General features: G+C 34.4%; 1 protein-coding gene across 4 annotated transcripts in view; it reads right to left on the reverse strand.

Moving 5' to 3' along the window:
- Window positions 1-25,710, reverse strand: part of KDM6A (lysine demethylase 6A) — a 240,344-nt gene that overhangs the window by 131,461 nt on the left and 83,173 nt on the right. For all 4 annotated transcript variants that reach the window (XM_074300796.1, XM_074300793.1, XM_074300795.1 and 1 more), the window contains exon 4: window positions 11,868-11,917. In XM_074300796.1, the coding sequence (XP_074156897.1) occupies window positions 11,868-11,917 (50 nt within the window). The remainder of the gene's footprint in view (window positions 1-11,867; window positions 11,918-25,710) is intronic.

The following is a 25,710-nucleotide window of genomic DNA, read 5'->3' on the forward strand; positions in this document are numbered from 1 at the left end:
AGAGAAGAGAAGAGAAGAGAAGAGAAGAGAAGAGAAGAGAAGAGAAGAGAAGAGAAGAGAAGAGAAGAGAAGAGAAGAGAAGAGAAGAGAAGAGAAGAGAAGAGAAGAGAAGAGAAGAGAAGAGAAGAGAAGAGAAGAGAAGAGAAGAGAAGAGAAGAGAAGAGAAGAGAAGAGAGAGAGGAGAAGAAAAAAAAAAAACAAAAGAAAAAAAAAAGAACCTTAACCATAAAAAGCAGCTATAGTGACAGGGAAGATCAAAACATCAACTCAAAAGAGGACAAAATAGCTAAAGAGGAAATCTCAAAGAGTGATATTAATTAGCCTCAAACCCCAAGGTTCATGAAGGATTTTAAAAAGCAAATAAAAGAGGTAGAAGAAAAACTGGGAAAAGAAATGAGGTATGCAAGAGAGAGTCAAAAGCTTGGAAAAGAAAGTATAAAAACTGATTTGGAAACTGAGTGGATGCCCATCAGTTGGAGAATGGCTGAATAAATTATGGTTTATGTTACAGAATTATCCATGCTTATGCTTTGAAAAATAAAAAGCTGTAATTGAAAGAAAAGCTAACTGAAGAAAAATCATACTGTAAGGCTAGAATTGGGGATATAGAAACTAACAACTTTATGACATCAAGTTGTTGGTTTTTTTCATAAAACCAACTTTTCAATTTATTAATTAGTTCAACAGTTTTCTTAGTTTCCATTTTATTATCTCTCCTTTGATTTTCAGAATTTCTAATTTGGTATTTAAGTGGGGAGTTTTTAATTTATTCTTTTTCTAGTTTTTTAGTGCACGCCCCAATTTGTGTATTTCCTCTTTATTTTATGCATGTACCTATTTGGATTTAACATTTTCTCTAAGAACTTCTTTGGCTGCATCCCATAGGTTGTAGTATGTTGTCTCATTATTGTTATTCCCTTGGATGATTTTTATAATTTGTTCTTTGACTCATTCTTTAGAATTAAATTAATTTCTAATTGGTTTTTATTTTCTAGGCCCTTAATTTTTATTGCATCATTCTGCATTTGATTTTGAAGTTCTTATGCCCTAATACCAATTAGCATATATGTATCAAGTAATGCTAAGAAGTAGTATATTCCATTCTATCCCTGTTCAAATTTCTTCAAAGGTCTAAGTTTTCTAAGATTCCCAATTTGTTTCTTGTTTATTTTTTAGTTAGATTTATCTGATTTTTTAATTAATTTTATAATTATAACATTTTTTTGACAGTCTATATGCATGGGTAATTTTTCACAACATTATCCCTTATGACAGAAATTAGATATGGATCCACACTTAACACAATATACCAAGATAAGATCAAAATGGGCCCATGATTTAGGCATAAAGAATGAGATTATAAATAGATCAGAGGAACAGAGAATAGTCTACCTCTCAGACTTGAGGAGGAGGAAGGAATTTATGACCAGAGGAGAACTAGAGATCATTATCGATCACAAAATAGAAGATTTTGATTACATCAAACTAAAAAGTTTCTGTACAAACAATACTAATGCAAACAAGATTAGAAGGGAAGTAACAAATTGGGAAAATATTTTTACAGTTAAAGGTTCTGATAAAGGTCTCATTTCCAAAATATACAAAGAACTGATCCTAATTTATAAGAAATCAAACCATTCTCCAATTGATAAATGGTCAAAGGATATGAACAGACAATTCTCAGATGATGAAATTGAAATTATATCCACTCATATTAAAGTGTTCCAAATCACTACTGATCAGAGAAATGCAAATTGAGGTAACTCTGAGATACCACTACACACCTGTCACATTGGCTAAGATGACAGGTACAAATAATGATGAATGTTGGAGGGGATGTGGGAAAACTGGGACACTAATACATTGTTGGTAGAGCTGTGAAAGAATCCGGCCATTCTGGAGAGCAATTTTTTACTATGCCCAAAAAGTTATCAAACTGTGCATACCCTTTGATCCAGCATTGCTGCTATTGGGCTTATATTCCAAAGAAATACTAAAGAAGGGAAAGGGATCTGTATGTGCCAAAATGTTTGTGGCAGCCCTTTTTCATAGTGGCTAGAAACTGGAAGATGAATGGATGTCCATCAATTGGAGAATTGTTGGGTAAATTATGGTATATGAATGATATGGAATATTATTGCTCTGTAAGAAATGACCAGCAGGATGAATTCAGAAAGGTTTGGAGAGACTTACATGAACTGATCCTGAGTGAAATGAACAGAACCAGAAGATCGCTGTACACTTCAACAACAATGCTGTATGAAGATGTATTCTGATGGAAGTGGATATCTTCAACATAAAGAAGATCCAACCCACTTCCAGTTAATCAATGATGGACAGAAACAACTACACCCAGAGAAGGAACACTGGGAAATGAATGTAAATTGTTAGCACTACTGTCTCTCTACCCAGTTTACTTGTATCTTCAGAATCTAATACTTAAAGTGCAACAAGAAAATTGGATTTACACACATATATTGTATCTAGGTTATACTGTAACACATGTAAAATGTATGGGATTGCCTGTCATCTAGGGCAGGGAGTAGAGGGAGGGAGGGAGGGGAAAATTTGGAAAAATGAATACAAGGGATAATGTTATAAAAAAAATTACTCATTAAGAAAAAAAAAAAAAAAAAAAACACCTCACACAACATTATCCCTTGCACTCCCTTCTGTTCCAAATTTCCCCTCCTTCCCTCCACCCCCTGCCCTAGGTGCCCTATGTTATAATATATCCTAGATACAATATATGTGTACGGAACAGAAATTTTGGTTGCACAGGAAGAATTGGATTCAGAAGGCAAAAATAACGTGGGAAGAAAAACAAAAGTGCATACAGTTTACTCTCATTTCCTAGTAGTCCTCCTCTGAGTGTAGCTGCTTCTGTCCATCATTGATCAACTGGAACTGAATTAGATCTTCTCTTTCTTAAAGATATCCAATTCCATCAGAATACATCCTCATACAGTATTGTTGTTGAAATGTATAATGACCTCCTTGTTCTACTCATTTCACTCAGCATCAGTTCATGTAAGTCTCTCCAAGCTTCTCTGTATTCATTCTGCTGGCTATTTCTTACAGAACAATAATATTCCATAACATTCATATACCATAATTTACCCAACCATTTTCCAAATTGTGAGGCATCCATTCATTTTCCAGTCTCTAGCCACTACAAAAAGGGCTGCCACAAACATTTTGGCATATGCAGGTCCCTTTCCCTTCTTTAGTATTTCTTTGGGATATAAGCCCAGTAGTAGCACTACTGGATCAAAGGGTATACACAGTTTGATAAGTTTTGGGGCATAATTCCAGATTGCTCTCCAGAATGGCTGGATTCTTTCACAACTCCACCAACAAGGCATCTGTGTCCCAGTTTTCCCACATCCCCTCCAACATTCATCATTATTTCTTCCTGTCATTTTACCAATCTGACAGGTGTGTAGTGGTATCTCAGAGTTGTCTTAATTTGCATTTCTCTGATCAATAGTTATTTGGAACACTCTTTCATGAGTGGAAATAGTTTCAATTTCATCATCTGAAAATTGTCTGTTCATATCCTTTGACCATTTATAAATTGGAGAATGGCTTGATTTCTTATAAATTAGAGTCAGTTCTCTATATATTTTGGAAATGAGGCCTTTTATCAGAACTTTTAACTGTAAAAAATGTTTTCCAAGTTTGTTACTTCCCTTCTAATCTTGTTTGCATTAGTTTTGTTTGTACAAAAGTTTTTTAATTTGATGTAATCAAAATTCTCTATTTTGTGATCAATAATGATCTCTAATTGTCCTTTGATCACAAATTCCTTCCTCCTCCACAAGTCTGAGAGGTAAACTAACCTATGTTCCTCTAATTTATTTATGATCTCGTTCTTTATGCCTAAATCATGGATTCATTTTGATCTTATCTTGGTATGTGGTGTTAAGTGTGGGTCGGTCCCTGCCTAATTTCTGCCATACTAATTTGCTGTTTTCCCAGCAGTTTTTGTCAAATAATGAATTCTTATCCTAAAAGTTGGGATCTTTGGTTTTGTCAAACACTAGATTGCTATAGTTATTCACTATTTTGTCCTATGAACCTAACCTATTCCACTCATCAACTAACCTATTTCTTGGCCAATACCAAATGGTTTTGATGACTTCTGCTTTATAATATAGTTTTAGATATGGTACAGTTAGGCCACCTTCATGTTGATTTTTTTTCATTAGTTCCCTTGAAATTCTTGACCTTTTGTTTTCCTATATGAATTTTGTTATTTTTTCTAGGTCATTAAAATAGTTTCTTGGGAGTCTGATTGGAATAGCACTAAATAAATAGATTAATTTAGGGAATATTTTCATCTTTATTATATTCACTCGGTCCTATCCAAGACCACTTAATATTTTCCCAATTATTTAAATCTGGCTTTATTTTTGTGGCAAGTGTTTTGTAATTTTGATCATATAATTCTTGACTTTCCTTTGGTAGATAGATTCCCAAATATTTTATGCTATTGACAGTTATTTTGAATGGAATTTCTCTTTGTATCTCTTGCTGTTGGATTTTGTTGGTGATGTATAAAAATGCTGAGGATTTATGTGGATTTATTTTGTATCCTGCAACTTTGCTAAAGTTATTAATTATTTCTAATAGCTTTTGAGTGGAATCTCTGGAGTTTTCTAAGATTATCACCATATCATCTGCAAAGAAGATTTATCTAAATCTAAAATGAGAAGATTGAGGTCCCCTCATTTGTATAGCTTTCCTATTTATCCCTGTAATTGCCTTATCATCTATCATCTCAAAAATTTGGATGCCATACTACTTGGTACATGCATAGTATTGATATGAGTTCGTTCTCACTGTCATGGTACCCTTTTAAAGGGTAGTTAGATGTAGTTTCTTATCTCTATTAATTGGGTCTATTTTTGCTTTTGTTTTATCTTATATCAGAATTGCTACCTTAGTTTTTTTTTTTTTCCAGCTGCAGAATAAATAAATTTTACTCAGCCTCTTTACCTTTCATCTTTATGTGAATCTCTGCTTCAAATGTGTTTCCTGTAAACACATATATTATAGATTGGGATTTTTAATTCATAATCTCATTCTTATTCTCAGTTATGATTCTCACCTGGGTATTTCCCTCCATCCTATTTTCTCCTCTCTATAAACATATTTTCTCTTTTTCACCCAATCCCTACTTACTCCTCCTTCAACTTGCTCTGCCTTCTATCACTCCTCTTTTCTTCTCTTATCACCCTTTTCATAAATTTTGCTCTTCATTCTCTCCAGCCACCACCACCCCTTTTATTAACTCCCTTTCTTGTTTTCCTTCCTTGTAAGGCAAGACAAATTTCTACACTCAATTAAATGAACCTGTTATTCCTTCTCTGGATCAAAACTTATGAGATTTAAGCTTCAAACAATGTTCATCCCCTTCCCTTCTTTCCTTTTATTGTAATAGGTCTTTTATGTCTCTTCATGTGATCAAATTTGTACCATTATACCTCCCCCTTTCCTCTTCTCCCAGTACAAACTCTTTTCCACCCCTTAATTTTCTTTGATTTCAACACATCAGAGTGAATTTATTATACCCACACTCTCTAACCATGTATACCCCCTCCAACTACACCAATAAAAGATTTACAAGCAACATTTTCCCATCTAGGGATGTAAACAGTTTAACCTTTAAATACTATGGTTTTATTTTTTTCTTTTCCTGTTTACCTTTACATGCTTCTATTGAAGCCTAGGTTAAAGATTAAGATTTCTATTTAGGTCTGGTCTGCTTTTTGCAAAAGAAATGATTGAAATCCCTAACTTGATTGAATATGGTGCTGATACTGTAATCAGGAAGAGCTACAACAAAAAAAGAAAGCTGCAGATCTATCTCCCTAATGGATATTGACAGAAAAAATTTAAATAAAATATTAGCAAAGAGATTACAACAATTTATTAGCAAGATAATACACTATGCCTCAGCAAAAAGAAAAAAAATAAAATAAAAAAAAAAAAAAAATCCTAGAGAATCATCCAAAAACCTACTGGAAACAATTAACAGCTTTAACAAAGTTATAAGATATAAAGAACTGAGTGAAATTTTATTAGAAGACAACACATTCCCAATTGATAAAGGATTTAAGGATATGAAAAGACAACTTTCAGATAAAGAAATTAAAGCTGTTTATAATCACATTTTTAAAAAGATTCAATCACTATTGATTATAGAAATCCAAATTTAAAGCAGTTTGAGATACCAAAGTATTATACCTCTCAAATTTGCTTATTTTTACATCTTTTTTTGATGGCAAGGAATTGGAAAAAGAGTAAAGCCCATCATGTGGAGTGGCTGAATAAGTTGTGGTATATAAATGTAATGGAATATTATAATTCTGTAAAACTGATGAACAGCCTGATTTTATAAAGGCCTGGAAAAATTCACATAAATTAATGCGGAGCAGAAAAAACAGAACCAGGAAACCATTATACACAACAATAGCAAGATTGCTAGATGATCTATTATAAAAAGACTTGCTTCTTCTTAGTAGTTTGGAGATCCTAGGCAATCCCAATAAACTTTGGATGGAAAACACCATACAAATACAGAGAGAGAACTATGGCAACTCAATTTATATCAACACATACTATGTTCATTTTTTTTCTTCTCTCGTGATTTTTCTCTTTTGTTCTGATTAATAAGGGAATTTTTTTAAATGGAATGTATATGTTTAACCTCCCTGCCCCCCCCCCAAAAAAAAGTTGCAACATGTAACTGGTGAAAATAAAAAATTTTTAACAAGTTAAAGAAACACCTTATAAATAAGCACTGTCACATTTCTTATTTATAGCCCAAGTTACCTCATTCCCTAGGCTAAATACATAGTGCTTAATTAATGTTTACTGAGTGACTCAAAACCCTTTACCCTCCTGATTGTGCTTCTCCAAATAATTTCCACCTTCTCAATGTCCATCAAATTGTACCGCTCAGAATTATAATACTGAGATTATATCTGACAAGGGAAAAGATCCAGCAGGATTATCATATCCCTATTTCTAGGAACATACCTGTCACAGTCAGCCAAAGACTGGCTTTCCCTTCAATGACTGGCAAGTTCCATTTGGTCTCTCTATTTTGTGAAGTGATGCAAAGTAGCCCTCCTTCCCATCCTGGCTCTTTTCCTCTCTTCCAAATAATTTCCTTAAAGTTAACACAGCCAGGAATTTTGCTAATATTTGTATCTTTAGAGCTTAGCATAATGCCTGAAACACAGTAAGTTCTTGATTAACTGAAAAGCAGACATAATCATCTACTAAATTTACTAACAGAACTCTGAGAAAGAAAAAGCAAATAATTTCAAATATTAATCACATTCTGACACAAAGGGCATTATTTGGTAGCAATGATAAATTTAAAATGCCTAGCTATTTATCTGCCAAAAGGAAAAAGATAGAAGGAACAATAAGGCATACTACCTTTCTGTACAGGATTCATATTAAGGATCTAATTGCTAAATTTAAAATTATGAGATCTTTAGGGCCAAATGTATTCATGATGGAGGGAAGCACAAATAAAATGAGTTCTGCCTCCTGAGAGGTAACTATGACATATGAATAATTATGTACAAAATAGTAGTAAAAGTATTAAGAGTCTTAGGAGACAAAGTTAAATCCACTTTATGTAGAAGACTGAAAGAATAACATGGGGGAAACAGGAAAAGGAGGAAAGGAAGAAATTTAAATGTATTCCATGGAGAATGAACTAAGATGGCGGAGAGGAAACATGACTTTATCTGAGCTCTCCCAGTTGTCCCTCAAATTAACAGTAAATGAAGCCTCTGAACTGATTTTGGAGTGACAGAACCCACAAATATTTGGAGTGTAACAAACTTCAAGCAGAAAGTTATTTGAAAGAACTTAAATAGAAAGTCTTTCAATCAAGCATGGAGGGAGGGGCTGAACCCAAGCAGTGCAGAGACCCAGAGTGGTGTGGGCACCATGCACTAGAAATCTATGGGGGAAAAAACTGAAGCAGTGTTTGGCTACTCTGTCCTGGTTTCAAAACAACAGATCAGCAGATTAATTGTTAACATATCCAAAGTAAATACAAGAGGCAAATGGTAAATTTCTAAACCCCACAATATCTTGGAACTTGGTCACATCTATCCAGAGCAGCCACAGCCTCCTATAGTGGAAGCTTAGACAACATTCCCCTTTGCCCTAAAAGCAGACCTCAACTTAAAAAAAAGCAAAAAGGCAAAACTAATTCTGACCAATGATACATTTTATGGATAAAGAGGAGATTTCAAACTCTGAGAACACTAAAAGCAGATCACCTCCAGATGAAGCCCCAAGGAGTGATATAAATTGGTCATGTCTCCCCACCCTCCCACCACACAAGACTCTCTTGGAAGAATGTAAGAAGAATCTTTAAAAAGACAAAAAAAAAAAAAAAAAAAAAAAAAAAGGGGGGGGGGGACAGAAATGAGAAATTTGCAAGACAGTTTGGAAAAGAAAACACAAGAGATTATCTAAAGAAAACTCTTTACAAAATAGATTTAGTGAAATGGAAAAAGCATAATGCCTTACAATACAGATTTGACGAAATGAAAAAAGGAAAACAGAATGTGAAATGGAAAAAAAAAAAAATCAATTGAACACAACTCGTTTAAGAATTCAATTGGCCAAATACAAAAAGAGCTTTAAAAAGTTACTAAAAAAAAAAATAATTCACTAAAAACCCAATTTGAAAAATTGGAAATGACTCAATGATTCACCAAAAATTAGTCAAACAAAACAAAAAATGAAAAAAATTGAAGAAAATGTAAATTACCTGGAAGTTTGCTTCCTGAAAAAGACTGCAAAATTAAAACTCCAATGAACCTTTTAGCTAAATTTCAGAATTGTCAGATCAAGGAAAAAAATATTGCAAGCAGCTAAAATGAAACAATTCAAATAACAAGGAACCACAATTAGGATTACGCAGGACCTTGTAGCTTCCACTTTAAAGGACTTTAAAAGACTGAAGGGCCTGGAATCTGATATTCCAAAAGGCAAAGGAACTTGGATTGCAGCAAAGAATGCAGGATCCAGCTAAATTGAGCATTATCTTTCAGGGAAGAAGATGAACATTCAAAGATATAGGTGAATTCTGTTTATTTCTGATGAAAATTAGAGAGTTGAACAGAAAATCTGTGTTCCATACACAACTCAAGAGCAGCATAAAAAAAAGAACTCTTCTGAATTATATCACTGTTATGGATATACTTAAAGACTGCGGATATAATTTGACTTTATTGTGATAATATAAAAAAGAAACTAAAGGTGGAAAGAGGATTGTACCAGATGAAAGAAGAAAAGGGAAGTAAAATGAGAAAAATTAATCACTTCATAAACTATTATAATTGAGGGAAAAGAAGGAAGGTGGATATGAACACTGTGTGTCACATTTAGGTCCGAGAGAATATTAGACATATTTGGTTTCACAGAGAAACTTAACCCACCTTAGGGAAGTGGAAGAGGAAAAGGATACCGAGGTTAATAGAAGGGAAAACAGTAGTAGGGGAAAGGTATAAGAAAGGGGGAGGGGCTGTAAAGGGAGAGACCTGATTGAGGGAAGGGAAGTGGTGGTCAGAAGCAAAATAATGGGAAGGAGGGAAAGATGGAAAGGAAAGAGAGAAGCAATGGGGTAAATAAGATGGCGGGAATTAGTCATTTTAAACATTGAATGTCAATGGAATGAACTCTCCCATAAAACAGAATCAGGTAACAAGAGTGGATTAAAAGTGAGAATCTACAATGTGCTGTTTACAATAAATACATTTGAAGCAGAGTGATACATACAGAGTAAAGACAAAAGGCTGGAGCAGAATCTGTTATGTTTAGGTGAAGTTAAAAAAAAAAAAATGAGGATAGCGATTCTGATCTCAGATCAAGCAAAAGCAAAGATATATTTAATAAAAAGAGATAAGGAAAGAAATTGCTGAAGGGTACCATAAAGAAGCAATAGCAATACTCAAGTGGTATTGCATGGAAATTGCTAGAGGAGAAGAGAAATGCAAAAAGAAATAAACAGCAAAACTATAATAATGGGAGATATGAACCTTGCTCTCTCAGAACTAGATGAATCGAACCAAGAAATGAATAATAAGTAATTGTATACATTATATATAAATTCCTAATATATATATATATATATATATACATATATATATATATATATATATATATATATGTATATATATATATATATATATATAAATAAATCTTATGGGCAGCTAGGTAGGGCAGTAATAGATGGAGCACCTACCAGTTCTGAGGTCAGGAGGACCTGAGTTCAAATCTGATCTCAGACACACTCCCTAGCTATGTGATCCTTGGCAAGTCAATTAATCCCAATAGATAGATAGAGAGAGAGAGAGAGAGAGAGAGAAAGGAAGGAAGGAGAGAGAGAGAGAGAGAGAAAGGGGAGGGGAGAAGGAAGGAAGGAAGGAAGGAAGGAAGGAAGGAAGGAAGGAAGGAAGGAAGGAAGGAAGGAAGGAAGGAAGGAAGGAAGGAAGGAAGGAAGGAAGGAAGGAAGGAAGGAAGGAAGGAAGGAAGGAAGGAAGGAAGGAAGGAAGGAAGGAAGGAAGGAAGGAAGGAAGGAAGGAAGGAAGGAAAAAGTAGTAGTAGTAGTAGTAGTAGTAGTAGTAGTAGTAGTAGTAGTAGTGGTGGTGGTAGTTAAGGAGGTAAATAGAATTTTAGAGAAGTCAAGTATGATAAATCTTTGGAGAAAACTGAATGGAGACGAAAAGCATACTTTTTTTTCTCAGCAGTTCTTGGAACCTAAAAAAGTGACTATATATTAGGACATAATCAAATGAGGAAAGGCAGAAATATTAAATGCATTTTTTTCAGATGACGCAATAAAAGTCCAGAGGAAAACAGACCAAAAATTAATTAGGAAGTAAAATACTATACATTCTTCTTTTTAAAAAATTATTGTCATGCTACCATAAAACTATCTTACTGTTCTAAAATAACACTATCAAATATATTACAATGAAACTCATCTTAAAGGTCATCCATAAGAGAATAGTAAACCTAGATATTGGTAACTCAAATTCCCATGAAATCAAAATTAAAGGTGAACGAGGGCTGGGGCAGGTAGGTTGCACAATGGTTAGGGCACCAGCCCTGAAGACAGGAGACCAGAATTCAAATATGGCCTCAAACACAACACTTCCTAGCTGTGTGACCCTGGGTAACTCTCTTAACCCCAGTTGCTGGGAGGAAGGGAAGAAGAAGAGAAGTGAATTAGGACTATATAAAAGTGGGATGGGGAAAGAGGAGGGGAGAAGAGAGGAGAGGGAGAAAGGAGAGAGAGAGAGAGAGAGAGAGAGAGAGAGAGAGAGAGAGAGAGAGAGAGAGAGAGAGAGAGAGCAGAGAAAGAGTTTTGTTAGAAATATCTACAAATATAGGAGGCTGTTTTTCAGACTTCTATTTAAAACAAGGCACATCTTCCATGGCTGAAATAGGAAAAGAGAGAATTTCAAGAAATTTGGAAAGTCCCATCAGAATTTTCCCTGCAAGATACAAATACTATAATCACTTATCTGCATAATCACATATTCTCAACTCTTCTTCATCACTTTCCTCAATCCAACATACCAATCATAAGTGGTACAAAAACTAGGAAGGATAAAATATCTTTGGACCAATACAATTGTTGTAATATTTCTAAGACAATACATAGCACAAAAATATAAAATAATCCTTCATCTCCATGTCATCACATCCCTGATTCTAGAAACAATAAAATGTCACCAATAAAATTTTATTTTGGATGTAGCTCAAAAATAATATGCCCAAATCAGGTGGCAATAGCAGAAATGCAAAGATGCACCAACCTTCCAGTAGTCAGATTGTAAACTGTAGTACCTCTGGTATGCAGATAATGCTGAAAGAAGAAAAAAAAAAAAAAAAAAAAGTTTTAGAAAAATTAAGGCAACATTATAAAGACATTAATAAAAGATTTCAAAAGCCAAAAATCAAAATTAGCATCACTTTTTTTTTTTTTTTAAAGTTTCTCTGGAACATGCTGGCTTAATATTACAACTACAAAAGTTTCAAGTGTATATGTAAATATATATGTATATATATATATACACATATATATATGCATATGTGTGTATATATATATACATATATATATATATGCATATGTGTATATATATATATATATATATATATATATATATATATATATATATACACACACATATATAAACAAGAAACATATTGTACATTCTCAACGCAATCCAAAAAAATGTTAGGAGTAATCTAAAAATAGCCCTGACTAAGTCATGCACTTTGTCAAATAGATCCCAAGGCCAAGATCCTCTAAACCTCTCTTAACAATGTGACAAATCCAAGGAAAGCCCTGGGTCATAAGTTACCTTTGGATCTAAATCATTTGCAATTATTTCCCAAAACAATACACAAGCATAATAGATTTACAAAGCCTGCACATAGAGACATCATATATATATATATAAAACATACACACACATACCCTCAATACATATACTCCTGCATCTGAAAACTTTTTCACTATTTAATATCTATTCCATGCTTTATTAGCGATTATAGAAAATATAAATTTCACCATTATATACAACCACTTACAATTCAAGAAAATAACAATGAAAATAAACTTCAGAAAAAAAAAATCTAGGTATTGTAATATGAAGATAGCAAAAGCATGAGAAAGAGGGAGCAATAGAGAATAGAGACAGAGAAATAGTATCATATAGTCAAGTTCTGACTTAACTATACAGTAGAGTACATGGGTGAAGGAATTATATAAAGTCTAAACTACACAAATTTTAGTCCCATCCCCCAAATAAGTACTTGTTTAAGCAACCTACAACATGAAAGGATATTCCTCATTAATCAATGAGTATTTCAGGTAGCTAGATGGCTCAGTTGATAAAAACACTAGCCCTTACTAGCCCACTAGTAAAGAATACCTTAAATTTAAATTCATTATCACTTAATCCATATTTACCCAAAAAAAAAAAAAAAAAAAAAAATTGTACCTGGAGAAGGAAATGGCAAACCACTCCACTATATCTTTGTCAAGAAAACATTAAATGAGATCAAGGAGAGTCAGACAGGACTGAAATGATTCAACACTAAAAAGAAACATTTATTAATCACCAAGTATATTACCAAGTATATTCCAGGACAGGGGATTAGACTAAATACAATGCATGATATATAATGAGGTAGGAGACACACAAAGAGACTCCAAAAATAGGTTAAGGCCAAGCTGTTACAAGACTCATTTGCTGAGTACAAAAGTACCATAACCTAATCTGAACTAAAAAAAAAAATTACTTTAGCAATAGTGTTGAGGCTGGATGGTAATGGAATCTTGTATTTTATGTTGTTTGCCTTATCCATAAAAATGTGTATAGATTGGGCACAGCCAAGATGGTGGAGAGGACACTTGCTTCTTTTCTGAGCTCTCTCTCCTGCTACCTTCAAACTATTTACGAAATGCAGCCTCCAAATTAGTCCTAAACTGTCAGGATCCATTAATATTGGGAGTACAACAAATTACCAACAGAAGATTATCTCAAAGATCACCAAAAAAGGTCTGTTTTGTAGGACATGGGCATGGGAGGAGGCCAGGCCCAAGCACCAGTAGCAGACAGACAGAGCACAGAAAGCCAGCACATGCCGAGTAGAAAGGGATGGGATGCAGTCTCCCACATGGCGGAGAATCTTTGGGGAGCCAGTAAATCAGCAGAGAAGGCATAAAATGTCCAACACAAACTCAGAGGTAAACAGTGTACCCTAAAGCTCCAGAGTCCCACAGAGCCTGACCACACCCACCCAACTTCAGGAGTGACTCAACAGGATCCCAGTGCAGCTGCTGCCTCTTCCCTTCCAGAGGAAGCTTGAAAAGGCCTAATTGCCCCAAGCACACACACACACACACACTCTCACTCTCACTCTCTCTCTCTCTCTCTCTCTCTCTCTCTCTCTCTCTCTCTCTCTCTCTCTCTCTCTCTCTCTCTCTATATATATATATATATATATATATATATATATATATATATATACACACACACACACATACACACACTTCTAGAGTGAAAAAGAAGAGACTTCAAACCCTGAGGAGACTAAAAGCACATTGTCTCTAGATGAACCCTGCAAGGGGGATATATAACCTGTTCCCCACCATGCAAGAACTTAAAAAGGATCTTAAGGAGCAGCCAGGTGGCACAATGGATAGAGCACCAGCCCTGAAGTCAGGAGGACCTGAGTTCAAGTCTCGCCTCAGACACTTAACACTTCCTGGCTGTGTGGCCCTGGGCAAGTCACTTAACCCCAATTGCCTTAGCAAAAAAAAAAAAAAAAAAAAAAAAAAGGATCTTAAAAGGGAGCTAGAAAAAGAATGGGGAAAGGAAAATTCTGCAAGAGTATTTGGAAAAGGAATATAATTCATTAAAAGAAAGATTTGTTAAAGTAGAAAAAGAAAACAACTCCCTGAAATGTGTAATGGAAAAGGTAAAGAACTCTCAGGAAAACAGAATCTGTGAATTGGAAATGGTAAAGAACTCGCAGGAAAACAATTTGTACATGGAGGGGAGGGGTGGAAACATTCTCTAGAACAAAATAACAAATTTAAAAAAGCTCTATTGGACAAATACAAAAAGAAATTTTAAAAAATAACTAAATGAAGAAAATAAATCATTAAAAATCAGAACTGAACAAATGGAAATGAATGACTGGAAAAGACATCAAGAATCAGTCAAGCAAAACCAAAAAAATTGAATGAATAGCAAAAAATGTTAAATACAAACTTGGGAAAACAAAAGACCTGGAAAATAGATCTAGGAGAGATAATCTAAAGATTATTGGACTCCCTAAAAGTCATGATTTAAAAAAAGAGCCTAGACACTATTTTTCAGGAAATCATAAAAGAGAATGGCCCAGATGTCAAAGAATCAGAAGGTAAAATTGCCATTGAAAGAATTCATCAAACACCTCCAGAAAGAGACCCCAAAATTAAAACTCCAAGGAATATTGTGGCTAAATTCCACAATTATAGACCAAGAAAAAAATATTACAAGCAGCCAGAAAAAAAGAAAAAACAAAAAAACAAAAAAAAAAAAAAAAAAAAAAAAAAAAAAACAATTCAAATGCAGAGGAGCCATAATAAGGATTACTCAGGATTTAACAGCAACCCATTAAAGGATCAAAGGGCCTGAAAACTGATATTCCCAAAAGACAAAAGAACTTGGAATGCAGCTAAGAATAAAATTAGCCAGCTAAACTTTAGAGCATTTTCTTCCAGGGAAGAAGATGGGAATTCAATGAAATAGGTGAATTCCATTTATCTCAGATGAAAAAACCAGATTTAAAGAAAAAATTGACCTCCAAATATAAGACGCAAGAGAAACAAAAAAAGATAAAAAGAACTCTTGAGACCTGTGATTTCTATGATGGCTATATATAGAGCACACATGTATAATTTGATTTTACTGTTACAATATGAAAAAGGAACTAGAGGTGGAAAGGAGATTGTACCAGAAAAAGAGAAAAGTGGAGGTAAAAAGAGGGAAATTACATCTCACAAAGAGGCATAGGAAACCTAATATCTGAGGGAAAGGGGGGGGGGGTGAACATTGTGTGAATCTTACTCTCATCAGATTTGGTTCCAAGAGAAAATATTAGACATATTTGGTATACAAAGAAACTTCTTCCACCTCAATGAAAAGTGGTAGGAGAAAATTAAAAGGAAAGGGGTAGGATAAATAGAAGGGAATACAGAAATAGTAAGGAAAAGGTTTAAGAAAGGGGGAGAGCCAGATTCTAAAGAGGGAGGGCTGCGTGAGGCAAGTGGTGCCCATAAGTTTAATACTGGGGAGTGGGGTAAGGGGAAAAGGAAAGAGAAAAGCATAATCTGGGGATAATAAAATGACAAGAAATACAGAATTAGTAGTTTTAACTGTAAATATGAATGGGATAAATTCCCCCATAAAGCAGAGGCTTATAGCAAACTGGATTAAAAGCCAGAATCCTACAATATGTTGTTTACAGTAAACACATTTAAAGCAGGGTGATACATACAGAGTAAAAGAAAAAGGCTGGAGCAGAATCTACTATGCTTCACGTGAAGTTAAAAAAGCAGGGCTAGCCATCTTTATCTCAGATCAAGCAAAAGCAAAAAGTGATCTAATTTAAAAAGATAAGAAAGAAAACTATATCTTGCTAAAGAATACAATAGATAATGAAGCAATATCAATACTAAACATACATACACCAATTGGTATAGCATCTAAATTCCTAAAGGACAGCTGTAAGAAGAAATAGACAGCAAAACCATAATAGCGGAAGATCTCAACCGGGCACTCTCAGAACAAGATAAATCAAACCACAAAATAAATAAGAAGTTAGAGAGGTAAATAGAATACCAGAAACGTTAGGTACAATAGATCTTTGAAGAAAACTGAATGGAGACAGAAAGGAGTACACTTTCTTCTCGGAAGTTCATGAAACTTATACAAAAAAGTGACCATCTATTAGGACATAAAGACCTAAAAACCAAATACACAAAGGCAGAAATGGTAAATGCGTTTTTTTCAGATCACACAATGCAATAAAAAGCCAGGGGAAAATAGACCGAAAAGTAATTGGAAACTAAATAATCTTACCCTAAAGAACGAATGGGGGGCAGGTAGGTGGGGCAGTGGATAGAGCACCAGCCCTGAATTCAGGAGGACCCCAGTTCAAATTTGGTCTCAGGCATTTAACACTTCCTAGCTGTGTGACCCTGGGCAAGTCACTTAACCCCAGCCTCAGGGGGGAAAAAAAAAAAAAAAAAAGAATGAATGGGAGGAAACAGCAAATCATAGACACAATAATTTCACATAAGAGAATGACAATAATACCAACATACCAAAATGTGCAGGATGCAACCAAAACAGTAATAAGGGGAAATTTTATATCTCTAAAGGCTTATTTGCATAAAATGGAAAAAAAAAAAAAAGGTCGATGAATTAGGCTTGCAACTAAAACAGCTAGAAAAAAAGAGCAAATTAGAAACCCCCAAACATTATACTTGAAATTCTAGAAATAAAAGGGGAAATTAATAAAACTGAATGTAAAAAACTATTGAATTAAAAAAAAAAAAAAAAAAACTAAGAGTTGGTTTTATGAAAAAAAAAATTGATAAACCTTTGGTAAATCTGATTAGAAAAAGGAAAGAGGAAAATCAAAGTGTTAGTCTTAAAAATTAAAAGGGAAAACTTTCCACTAATGAAGAGGAAATTTTATGCCAATAAATCAAACGTAAGTGAAATGGATAAATACCTTCAAAAATAGAGGCTGCCCAGATTATCACAAGAGGAAGTAAATTGCTTAAACAGTCCCATTTTGGAAAAAGAAATAGAACAAGATAATAATCAACTTTCTAAGAAAAAGTCCCCTGGACTAGATGGATTTACATATGAATTCTACCAAACAGTTAAAGAACAACTAACTCCAACACTACATAAACTATTTGAAAAAAAAAATAGGGAATAAAGGAGTCCTACCAAATTCCTTTTATGACCATCAGTAAGCATCATATGTAATGGCAATAAATCGGAACCATTCCCAAAAAGATCAGGAGTGAAACAAGGTTGCCCACTATCACTATTACTATTCAATATTTTATTAGAAATGCTAGCTTTGGCAATAAGAGTCGAGAAAGAGATTAAAGGAATTAGAGTAGGTAATGGGGAAACCAAATTATCACTCTTTGCAAATTATATGATGGTATACTTAGAGAACCCCAGAGATTCTATTAAAAAGCTATTAGAAATAATCCACAACTTTAGCAAAGTTGCAGTATACAAAATAAATCCACATAACTCATCAACATTTTTATGCATCACTAACAAAATCCAACAGCAAGTGATACAAAGAGAAATTCCATTTAAAATAACTGTTGATAGTATAAAATATTTGGTAATCTACCTGCCAAGGGAAAGTCAGGAACTATATGATCAAAACTACAAAACACTTTCCACACAAATAAAAGTCAGACCTAAACAACTGAAAATATTAAGTGCTCTTGGATCTATTGATGTAGTAATACCAATCAAACTTCCAAGAAACTATTTTAATGACTTAGAAAAATAACAACAAAATTCATCTGGAAGAACTAAAGGTCAAGAATTTCAAGGGAACTAAGGGGGAAAAAAAAAAAATCAAAATGAAGGTAGCTTAACTGTACCATATCTAAAACTATATTATAAAGCAGCAGTCATCAAAACCATTTATTTGGTATTGCCTAAGAAATAGACTAGTAGATCAGTGGATACGTTAGATTCATAGGACAAAAAAGTCAATAACTATAGCAATTTATTGTTTGACAAACCCAAAGACCCCAACTTTTGGAATAAGAATTCATTATTTGACAAAAACTGCTGGGAAAATTATAAACTAGTATGGGAGAAACTAGACATTGACCCACACTTAACGCCATACACCAAGATAAGGTCAAAATGGATTCACGATCTAGACATAAAGCACGAAATTATAAATTAGAAGAACATAGGATAGTTTACACCTCTCAAATCGTGGAGGAAGAAGGGCCAAGAAGACCTAGAGATAATTATTGATCACAAAATAGAAAAAAAATTTTTACATTAAGTCAAAAAAGTTTTTGTGCAAACAAAACTAATGCAGACAAGATTAGAAGGGAAGTAATAAATTGGGAAAACATTTTTATATTTAAAGGTTCTGATAAAGGCCTCATTTCCAAAATATGTAGAGAATTGACTCAAATTTATAAGAAATCAAGCCATTCTCCAATTGATAAATGGTCAAAGGATATGAACAGACAATTTTCAGATAAAGAAATTGAAATTATTTGTAGCTACATAAAAAGTTGCTCCAAATCACTACTGATCAGAGAATGCAAATTAAGACAACTCAGATAGCACTACACATCTGTCAGATTGGCTAAAATGACAGGAAAAAAAATGACCAATGTTAGAGGGGATGTGGGGAAACTGAGACATTGATACATTGTTGGTGGAACTGTGAAAGGATTCAGCCATTCTGGAGAGCAGTTTGGAACTATGATCAAAATGCTAGCAAACTAATCCAGCAGTGTTTCTACTGGGTTCATATCCCAAAGAGTTCTTAAAAGAGGGAAAGGGACCTGTATGTACAAAAATGTTTGTGGCAGCCCTCTTTGTAGTACAAGAAACTGGAAATTGAATGGATGCCCATCAACTGGAGAATGGCTGAATAAATTTAGGTATATGAATGTTATGAAATATTATCGTTTTGTAAAAAACAGTCAGGAGGATAGTTTTAGAGAGACCTGGAGAGACTTACATAAACTGATGCTAAGTGAAATGAGCAAAACCAGAGATCATTATACACTTCAACAACAATATTATATGATGATCAATTCTGATGAATGTGGCTCTCTTCAAAAATGAGATGTTTCAAACCAGTTCTAATTGTTCAGTAATGAAGAGAACCAGTTACACCCAGAGAAAGAACACTGGGAAATGAATATGGACCACAACATAACATGTGCATACTTTCTGTTAATGTTTGCTTGCATTTTTTCCCCCCTTTCTCGGTTTTTTTTTTCCCCCTTCTTTCTAGATCCCATTTTTCTTGTGCAGCAAGATAACAGTATAAATATGCATACATATATTGTATTTAACATATACTTTAACATATTTAACATGCTTTAGACTACCTGCCATGGGGGGATGGGAGGGGAGGGGAGGGGAGGAGAACTTGGAACAGAAGGTTTTGCAAGAGTCAATTGAAAAATTACCCATGTTTACCATTTGTTTTCCAAATAAAAAGCTATAATAATTTTTTAAATGTATACTTTTATACACTCATAATCAAAAGTTTTAGAACAGTAACAATTCACATCTAAATGATGTAAAGGGCTTTATTATCAATCTCATTTGAGAATAATGTAAATAATGTCATTTCTTATTGATAGGCAGTGTTAGACAGTGCTCAAAAAAGGTTATCTGGCTTGCCAAGGAATTCACAGATAATAAATGATAGAGCTAGAACTAACAGCCTGTATAGACTACCAATCTAGGGGCTGTTTCTTTTACAAATATCACTGCAGAAAACCTTGCCCAAAAATATGATTTAATACTATAAGAGTCAGGGTCAGTACCACCAATTTCTATCCTACACACTTGTCTTCATTTATTCATACTAAATAATTTTAACTTTTTGAAGTCTGTCCTCATGCCACATGCTAATCTAATCTCATACTTTCCCCATCTTTAATTTTAGCTAATTTTAGCTACTCTTCTCTAAAGAGTTCTTCATCTTCCCAGAATCCTCCCCCACTGAAGATAGAGAAACAGGTCAGAAAATCGAAACTCTCCAGATTTTACCCCACTATCTAAATAAAATTGCACCCCAGAGCAAATATAGACTGAAAAACCCAGTGAGAGACAATTCAATAAGACTCAAAGAAAGACCTAACTAGTGTGAAACGTAAATAATTCCAGGATAGTTCCACAGAAAAAGCAAGCAGGGAATCCAGGGACTTGCTGGTAAGAATTAGCCTCAGCCCCAACCACAGGAACTTTCACCACCCAGATAGCACAGGGAGTGCAGGGAGTCCAGGAAGATTGAGGGAACTTCTCTCCTGATTAGGAATGCTCCCAACTATACTATTGAGATACTGAAGTGTGTCCCTGGACAAAAAGGGACCAGCATACATGGTGAGTGCAGAACCAATAGGGCAGGGAAGCTACTGACTGGACTGTGGGCACTAACAAGAGGGTTAAAATTCTTGGTTTGGGATTCCAGGTCAGAGGGGAGAACTGAAGTAAAGCCAGAGGAATCTTACACAAATAAGTACTCAAAAAAAAAAAAAAAAAAAAAAAATTTAAAAGCAGATCAAGGAAACACAACCTAACTATAAAAACTTACTATGTGAAATGGGAAGAACAGAAGAGGACATTGAAAAAAAAAAATTTGTTTTTTAAATGTCTCTTAACCAAAGAGTAATGTTAAGTGTATACCTGACCAGCATGAATTTATAGAACTCAAAAAAGACATTAAAAACCAACTAAGAGAAATTGAGGAAAAACTAATAAAATTTTTTTAAAAATCATCCAAGGAAAAAAAAAAATCCCAAAAAAAAAATAATAATAATAATAACCAACTAGAAAAGGTAATCCAGAATCTTAAAGATGAAAATAACTCTTTAAAAATTAGAACAGAGCAAGGAGAAGCTGTGATGAAAAGTAGAAGAAAAGAAACTCAGAAGGAACTGAGTTTAAATCTGGCTCAGATACTTAACACTAGCTGAGTGATTCTGAGCACATTACCTAACCCCAACTGTAGAAGGGCAAGGAAGGGAGGGAAGAGGACAGAGATTCTAAAAACCCCATCAAGCTGGGAATGGGTTAAGTAGGGAATACATACACACACATACCCCATGAAAGACATAACAGACAACATTCTCCAAAATAGAGCATTGGGTTAGGGAGTAGGATAAAGTAGGGTACAGAAAGGTGTCTAGATTTATAGCACATAAAGAAGGTATGTAGATTAATGCAATTGGGGTGAAGAAGGGGGGGTAAATGGTGGCATAGGATAAGGTGGGCTACAGAAGGGTTTTTAGATAAATGGATATGGGATAAGATGTGTAGATTAATGTAAAATTAAGGGAAGGGGGTCCAGGGAGAAGATGAGGGAGGAATCTTTGGGTAGGGGAGGTTAAATAATATAGCAAAGCAGGTTAATGAGTAGAATTAAAATAAAATAGCAAGAAGACCAGAAGAACTGACCTTGGGACATAGATTAACCCCCATTAGGTGCAAATAGCTCCAGGCTAGCTCCACAGAAAGAGCTAGCAAGAGCCCTGAGGTGATCTGGGCTTAGCTGGTACCTCAACCAAAATCATAGAAAGGGGATGTAGGGATTTCCTCAGCTGATTAGGAGCTACAGGTCCAACAGTGCTACAGAGCTTGAGGAGAAGGAACCAGCACACCAAGAATACAGAGGCAGGGGGACTGGGCTTGGCTGCCAGCACTTGCAAGAGGGGGTAAGCTTTTGGTTTGGGGTTCTAGGTCAGAGGGTAGAGTTGATGTGAAGCTGGAGGCACCATTTCCCCATCTCAATATTAGATAATACGTCTCATTAAAAAAATTAAAAAACTAATAATAAAATTAAAAACCATCCAAGAAAAATAAGATTAAAAAGTTAACCAGCTAGAAAAATTCCAGAGTCTTAAAGAAAATCATTCATTGAAAATTAGAATTACATAACAGGAAGCCAGTGAAGAAATATCAAGAAATAAAACAAAATATAAAGAATGAAGACAGAATGTTAAATATTACTTTTAAAAATATAACCAATCTAGAGAACAACAAATCAAGAAGAGAAAATATAATTGGACTACTTGAAAGATGTGACCAAAAAAAAAAAAAAAGGCAAGAAATAATCCAACAAAATTATCCCAGTGTGATAGAATATGACAGTAGGAGTAGAAAAATTAACTGATCATCACCTTAAAGAGAAACTTTGTAAAAAAAAAAAAAAGAAAAGGAATGTAACTGCCAAATTTTGAAAATCCCAGATCAAAAATTCACTTGGAGTTACAATTGTAGGATTTAACAGCAACCATAAGGAAAAAAATATGATATATGGTGTGTGTGTATATATATATATATATAAACTCAAAAGAATAAAGGCCTGTGACCAAAACTATCGTATCCAACAAAATTATCCATAATATTGAATGAAAAAGAAATGGACATTCCAACAAACTTGCACATTTTCAGGACTTTCAGTCAAATCCAAGAGAAAATCTAACATAAGAACATATCCAAGATTAATTCAAAGATTTTAAAACATACAAATGGTTTGCTTTATACACATGAGTGAAACAGGAAACTGAGGACTTTTCAGAATAATAACCTTTAAGACTCAGCACCAAGGCTTTGTTTAATTATTAGGCACTGGGAGAAGAGCAAAGATTTGCTCCTCCAGCAAAAAACATTTAAAAGGTAACCCCCTTACTCAATTGCTTAGAGAAAAACCTAACTGTTTAATGGCCTAGAGATGTCTAGCCAGCACTATCTGATTGAGAAAAGCCTGAAATAGACCAAATTACCTTAGCTACTAGCTCAGTAATTTACAAACCTTTAACACCTCTTGCTTAATTGATTATTTACCTCTGAAGTAAAACAGACCCCCCCCCATTTTAAAATAACATTTTGAATCATTTATTGCTTATTCAAAATCCTGGTACCACAAAAAGCCCACCTGTATTCCAAAGACAAATAAGAACTAAAGATTGAGTTGGTCAATGATTTTAAAAGGACAGGTGGGTAAATAGAGTTTCTGTAAATCTCAACTATATAACTATGCTCCTTACTTTGGTAAAATTGACTTTTCCTGCTTCGGACTTTCTGGTAAAGGACTGCCCCACTTCTTGTAAGAATCAGAAAAAAAAAAAAAAAAAAAAAAAAAAAAAAGAAACTTTCTGTTTGTACCATGCCTTTGAGCAGTCAATTTGAGTTACGATCTTTGCCTCCCCTTCACATGGAAATGTATACTATACAGTTATGATTGACATCGGTTATTTGAATAGCTTAAAAGAAAGATCAATAGTTCTGCCTCAATCTTGCTTTAAAAAACAAATATAGGAAAAGGCAATAAAATATTAAGTATACAAATGAGGTACAGAGGAAGAATGGACACAGAGGCATTAGAGGGAAGAGAATCCTACTCATCAGAAATGGATTAAATAGGCAATATTACATATACCATGAAGGTATATAGCATCCTCCAAAATCAGTGAAGAAATAATGGGAAAAATGATGGAAGAGAGAATAGGGTAAGATGGGGTATAGACGGATTTGTAGAGTGGATTAATAGGAAAGGGATAGAGAGAGGGGAAAGGGTAGCATAGAATAAAATGAGGTACAGAAGAGTGTTTAGATTAACAGGAATGGGATAAGGTATGTAGATTAATGGAAATGGGATAAAAAGGAAAGGAAAGGATGAGAAGAAATGATAGGGAGAGATCCCTGGAGGAAGGAGGTTGAGTAAAAGCAAGGCAAGCTGAATTTAAGTAGAAGAATTAGCAGGTATAAATAAGAGATATATACAAATACTATAACAAGAATCAGGAGTAGAATTTACTGGGGGGGAGGGGGGAGAGAAAGAAGGGCTAATAATCATTGATCTTAGACAAAGTCCTAAAGATTCAACCAAGAGAGAAATCTACATTATTATCAGCCATATTATTATTGTTTTAGATGCATGTTTACAAATGAGTGTATGTGTGTGTGTACGTGTATATGAGAGAGAGAGAGAGAGAGAGAGAGAGAGAGAGAGAGAGAGAGAGAGAGAGAGAGAGAGAAGAGAGAGAGAGAGAGAGAGAAAATATATATAAGAGGGGGGGAAATCAATAAAGTAAAAAGCGCTCAGCAGAGAACATAAGAATAACCTGCAAGAATGGACATTCATAAATATAATTCAATATAAATATATACAAATAACAATTTCTTCTATTATTATAGGTGTTTTCTTGAAATGAAAATTTATTGCTATATATTCTGAATCTTGACTGATGTTTTCTGCTGTGCACATGCCTATTTTTTCCTCTCTTTTTCTATTGTCTTATTTTGTATTTAAGTTCAATGAGCTAAAAAATTCAACTAAAAAAAGGGAAATAATAGACATACAAACATAGTATCAAGAATGAGGAATATAATTTATTAGAAAAGGGGCAAGGCTAGTAATCATTATCTCAGAGAAAGTCAAACTTCAAACAAAAAAGAAATTGATAAATGTCAGTCATATTCAAATTGTTTTAGATGCATGCCTACTTATATTTAAATGCATGTGTGTGTATATGTGTAAATATATCCTTGCTTAACTGTAGCCTGCTTGGGGGAGACAGGGGATAACGAGTAAAATAATGTTTTCGTTCTTCCTAATTATAACACCATGTTTTCATTTCATTTACACTGTGATATCAGAGGGGCCCAGAAACAAATTAATTATCCAGACATGTAATCCTCTTTTATTGCACTCACATATAAATAACCAGGTCAGCAAGCAGATAGCTGTGTCTTTAGCTTCACAGATAGCTTCAATTTACATGCAGGTGAATATGTGTGGTTGGGGGGGTTGGGGGAGGGAAGGGTGTCAGTGCAACTATGCAGTTGAAAAAAACTGGACTGAAGGGGTAAGCCATGGCATCTATGGGATCAGAGATGTAAGGTAGTTCAGAATAAATATACTCCAAAACTTTCATTTTCCAGATAAAGTAAATACCTTTACAGAAGGTAAAGTGACTTGCCTAAGTCACAGAAGTACTGGAATGACCAGGTTCTCTGACTATAGAGCCACCAATGCTTCCCTCCCCCCCCTGCCTCCCCCAATGTGTTCCGTACTGGCCCAGGGCCTTCTCTGAACAGTCCACAGTTCTCAGTCTTGCTTTGAGTATGTTGAAGGCAGAGAAGAAATACTTTCCTATGGAGAAGGATACAGTAGGAATGCAGGAAAAAGGAGAGGCAAAAAAAAGTGGGAGCTTAGAGAGGAGATGCCTATTTCTCAATTGCACACTTTTCTCACTTCTTACTTAGAATCCCCTTACCAATGCTATCTCCTCCCAACTCCTCAATGTAAATCAATCTTAGAACTCAGTCCTTTAGTGGGCTA

The sequence above is a fragment of the Sminthopsis crassicaudata genome, chromosome 3 (genome assembly GCF_048593235.1).
Source record: "Sminthopsis crassicaudata isolate SCR6 chromosome 3, ASM4859323v1, whole genome shotgun sequence".
Classification (NCBI taxonomy): Eukaryota; Metazoa; Chordata; class Mammalia; order Dasyuromorphia; family Dasyuridae; genus Sminthopsis; species Sminthopsis crassicaudata.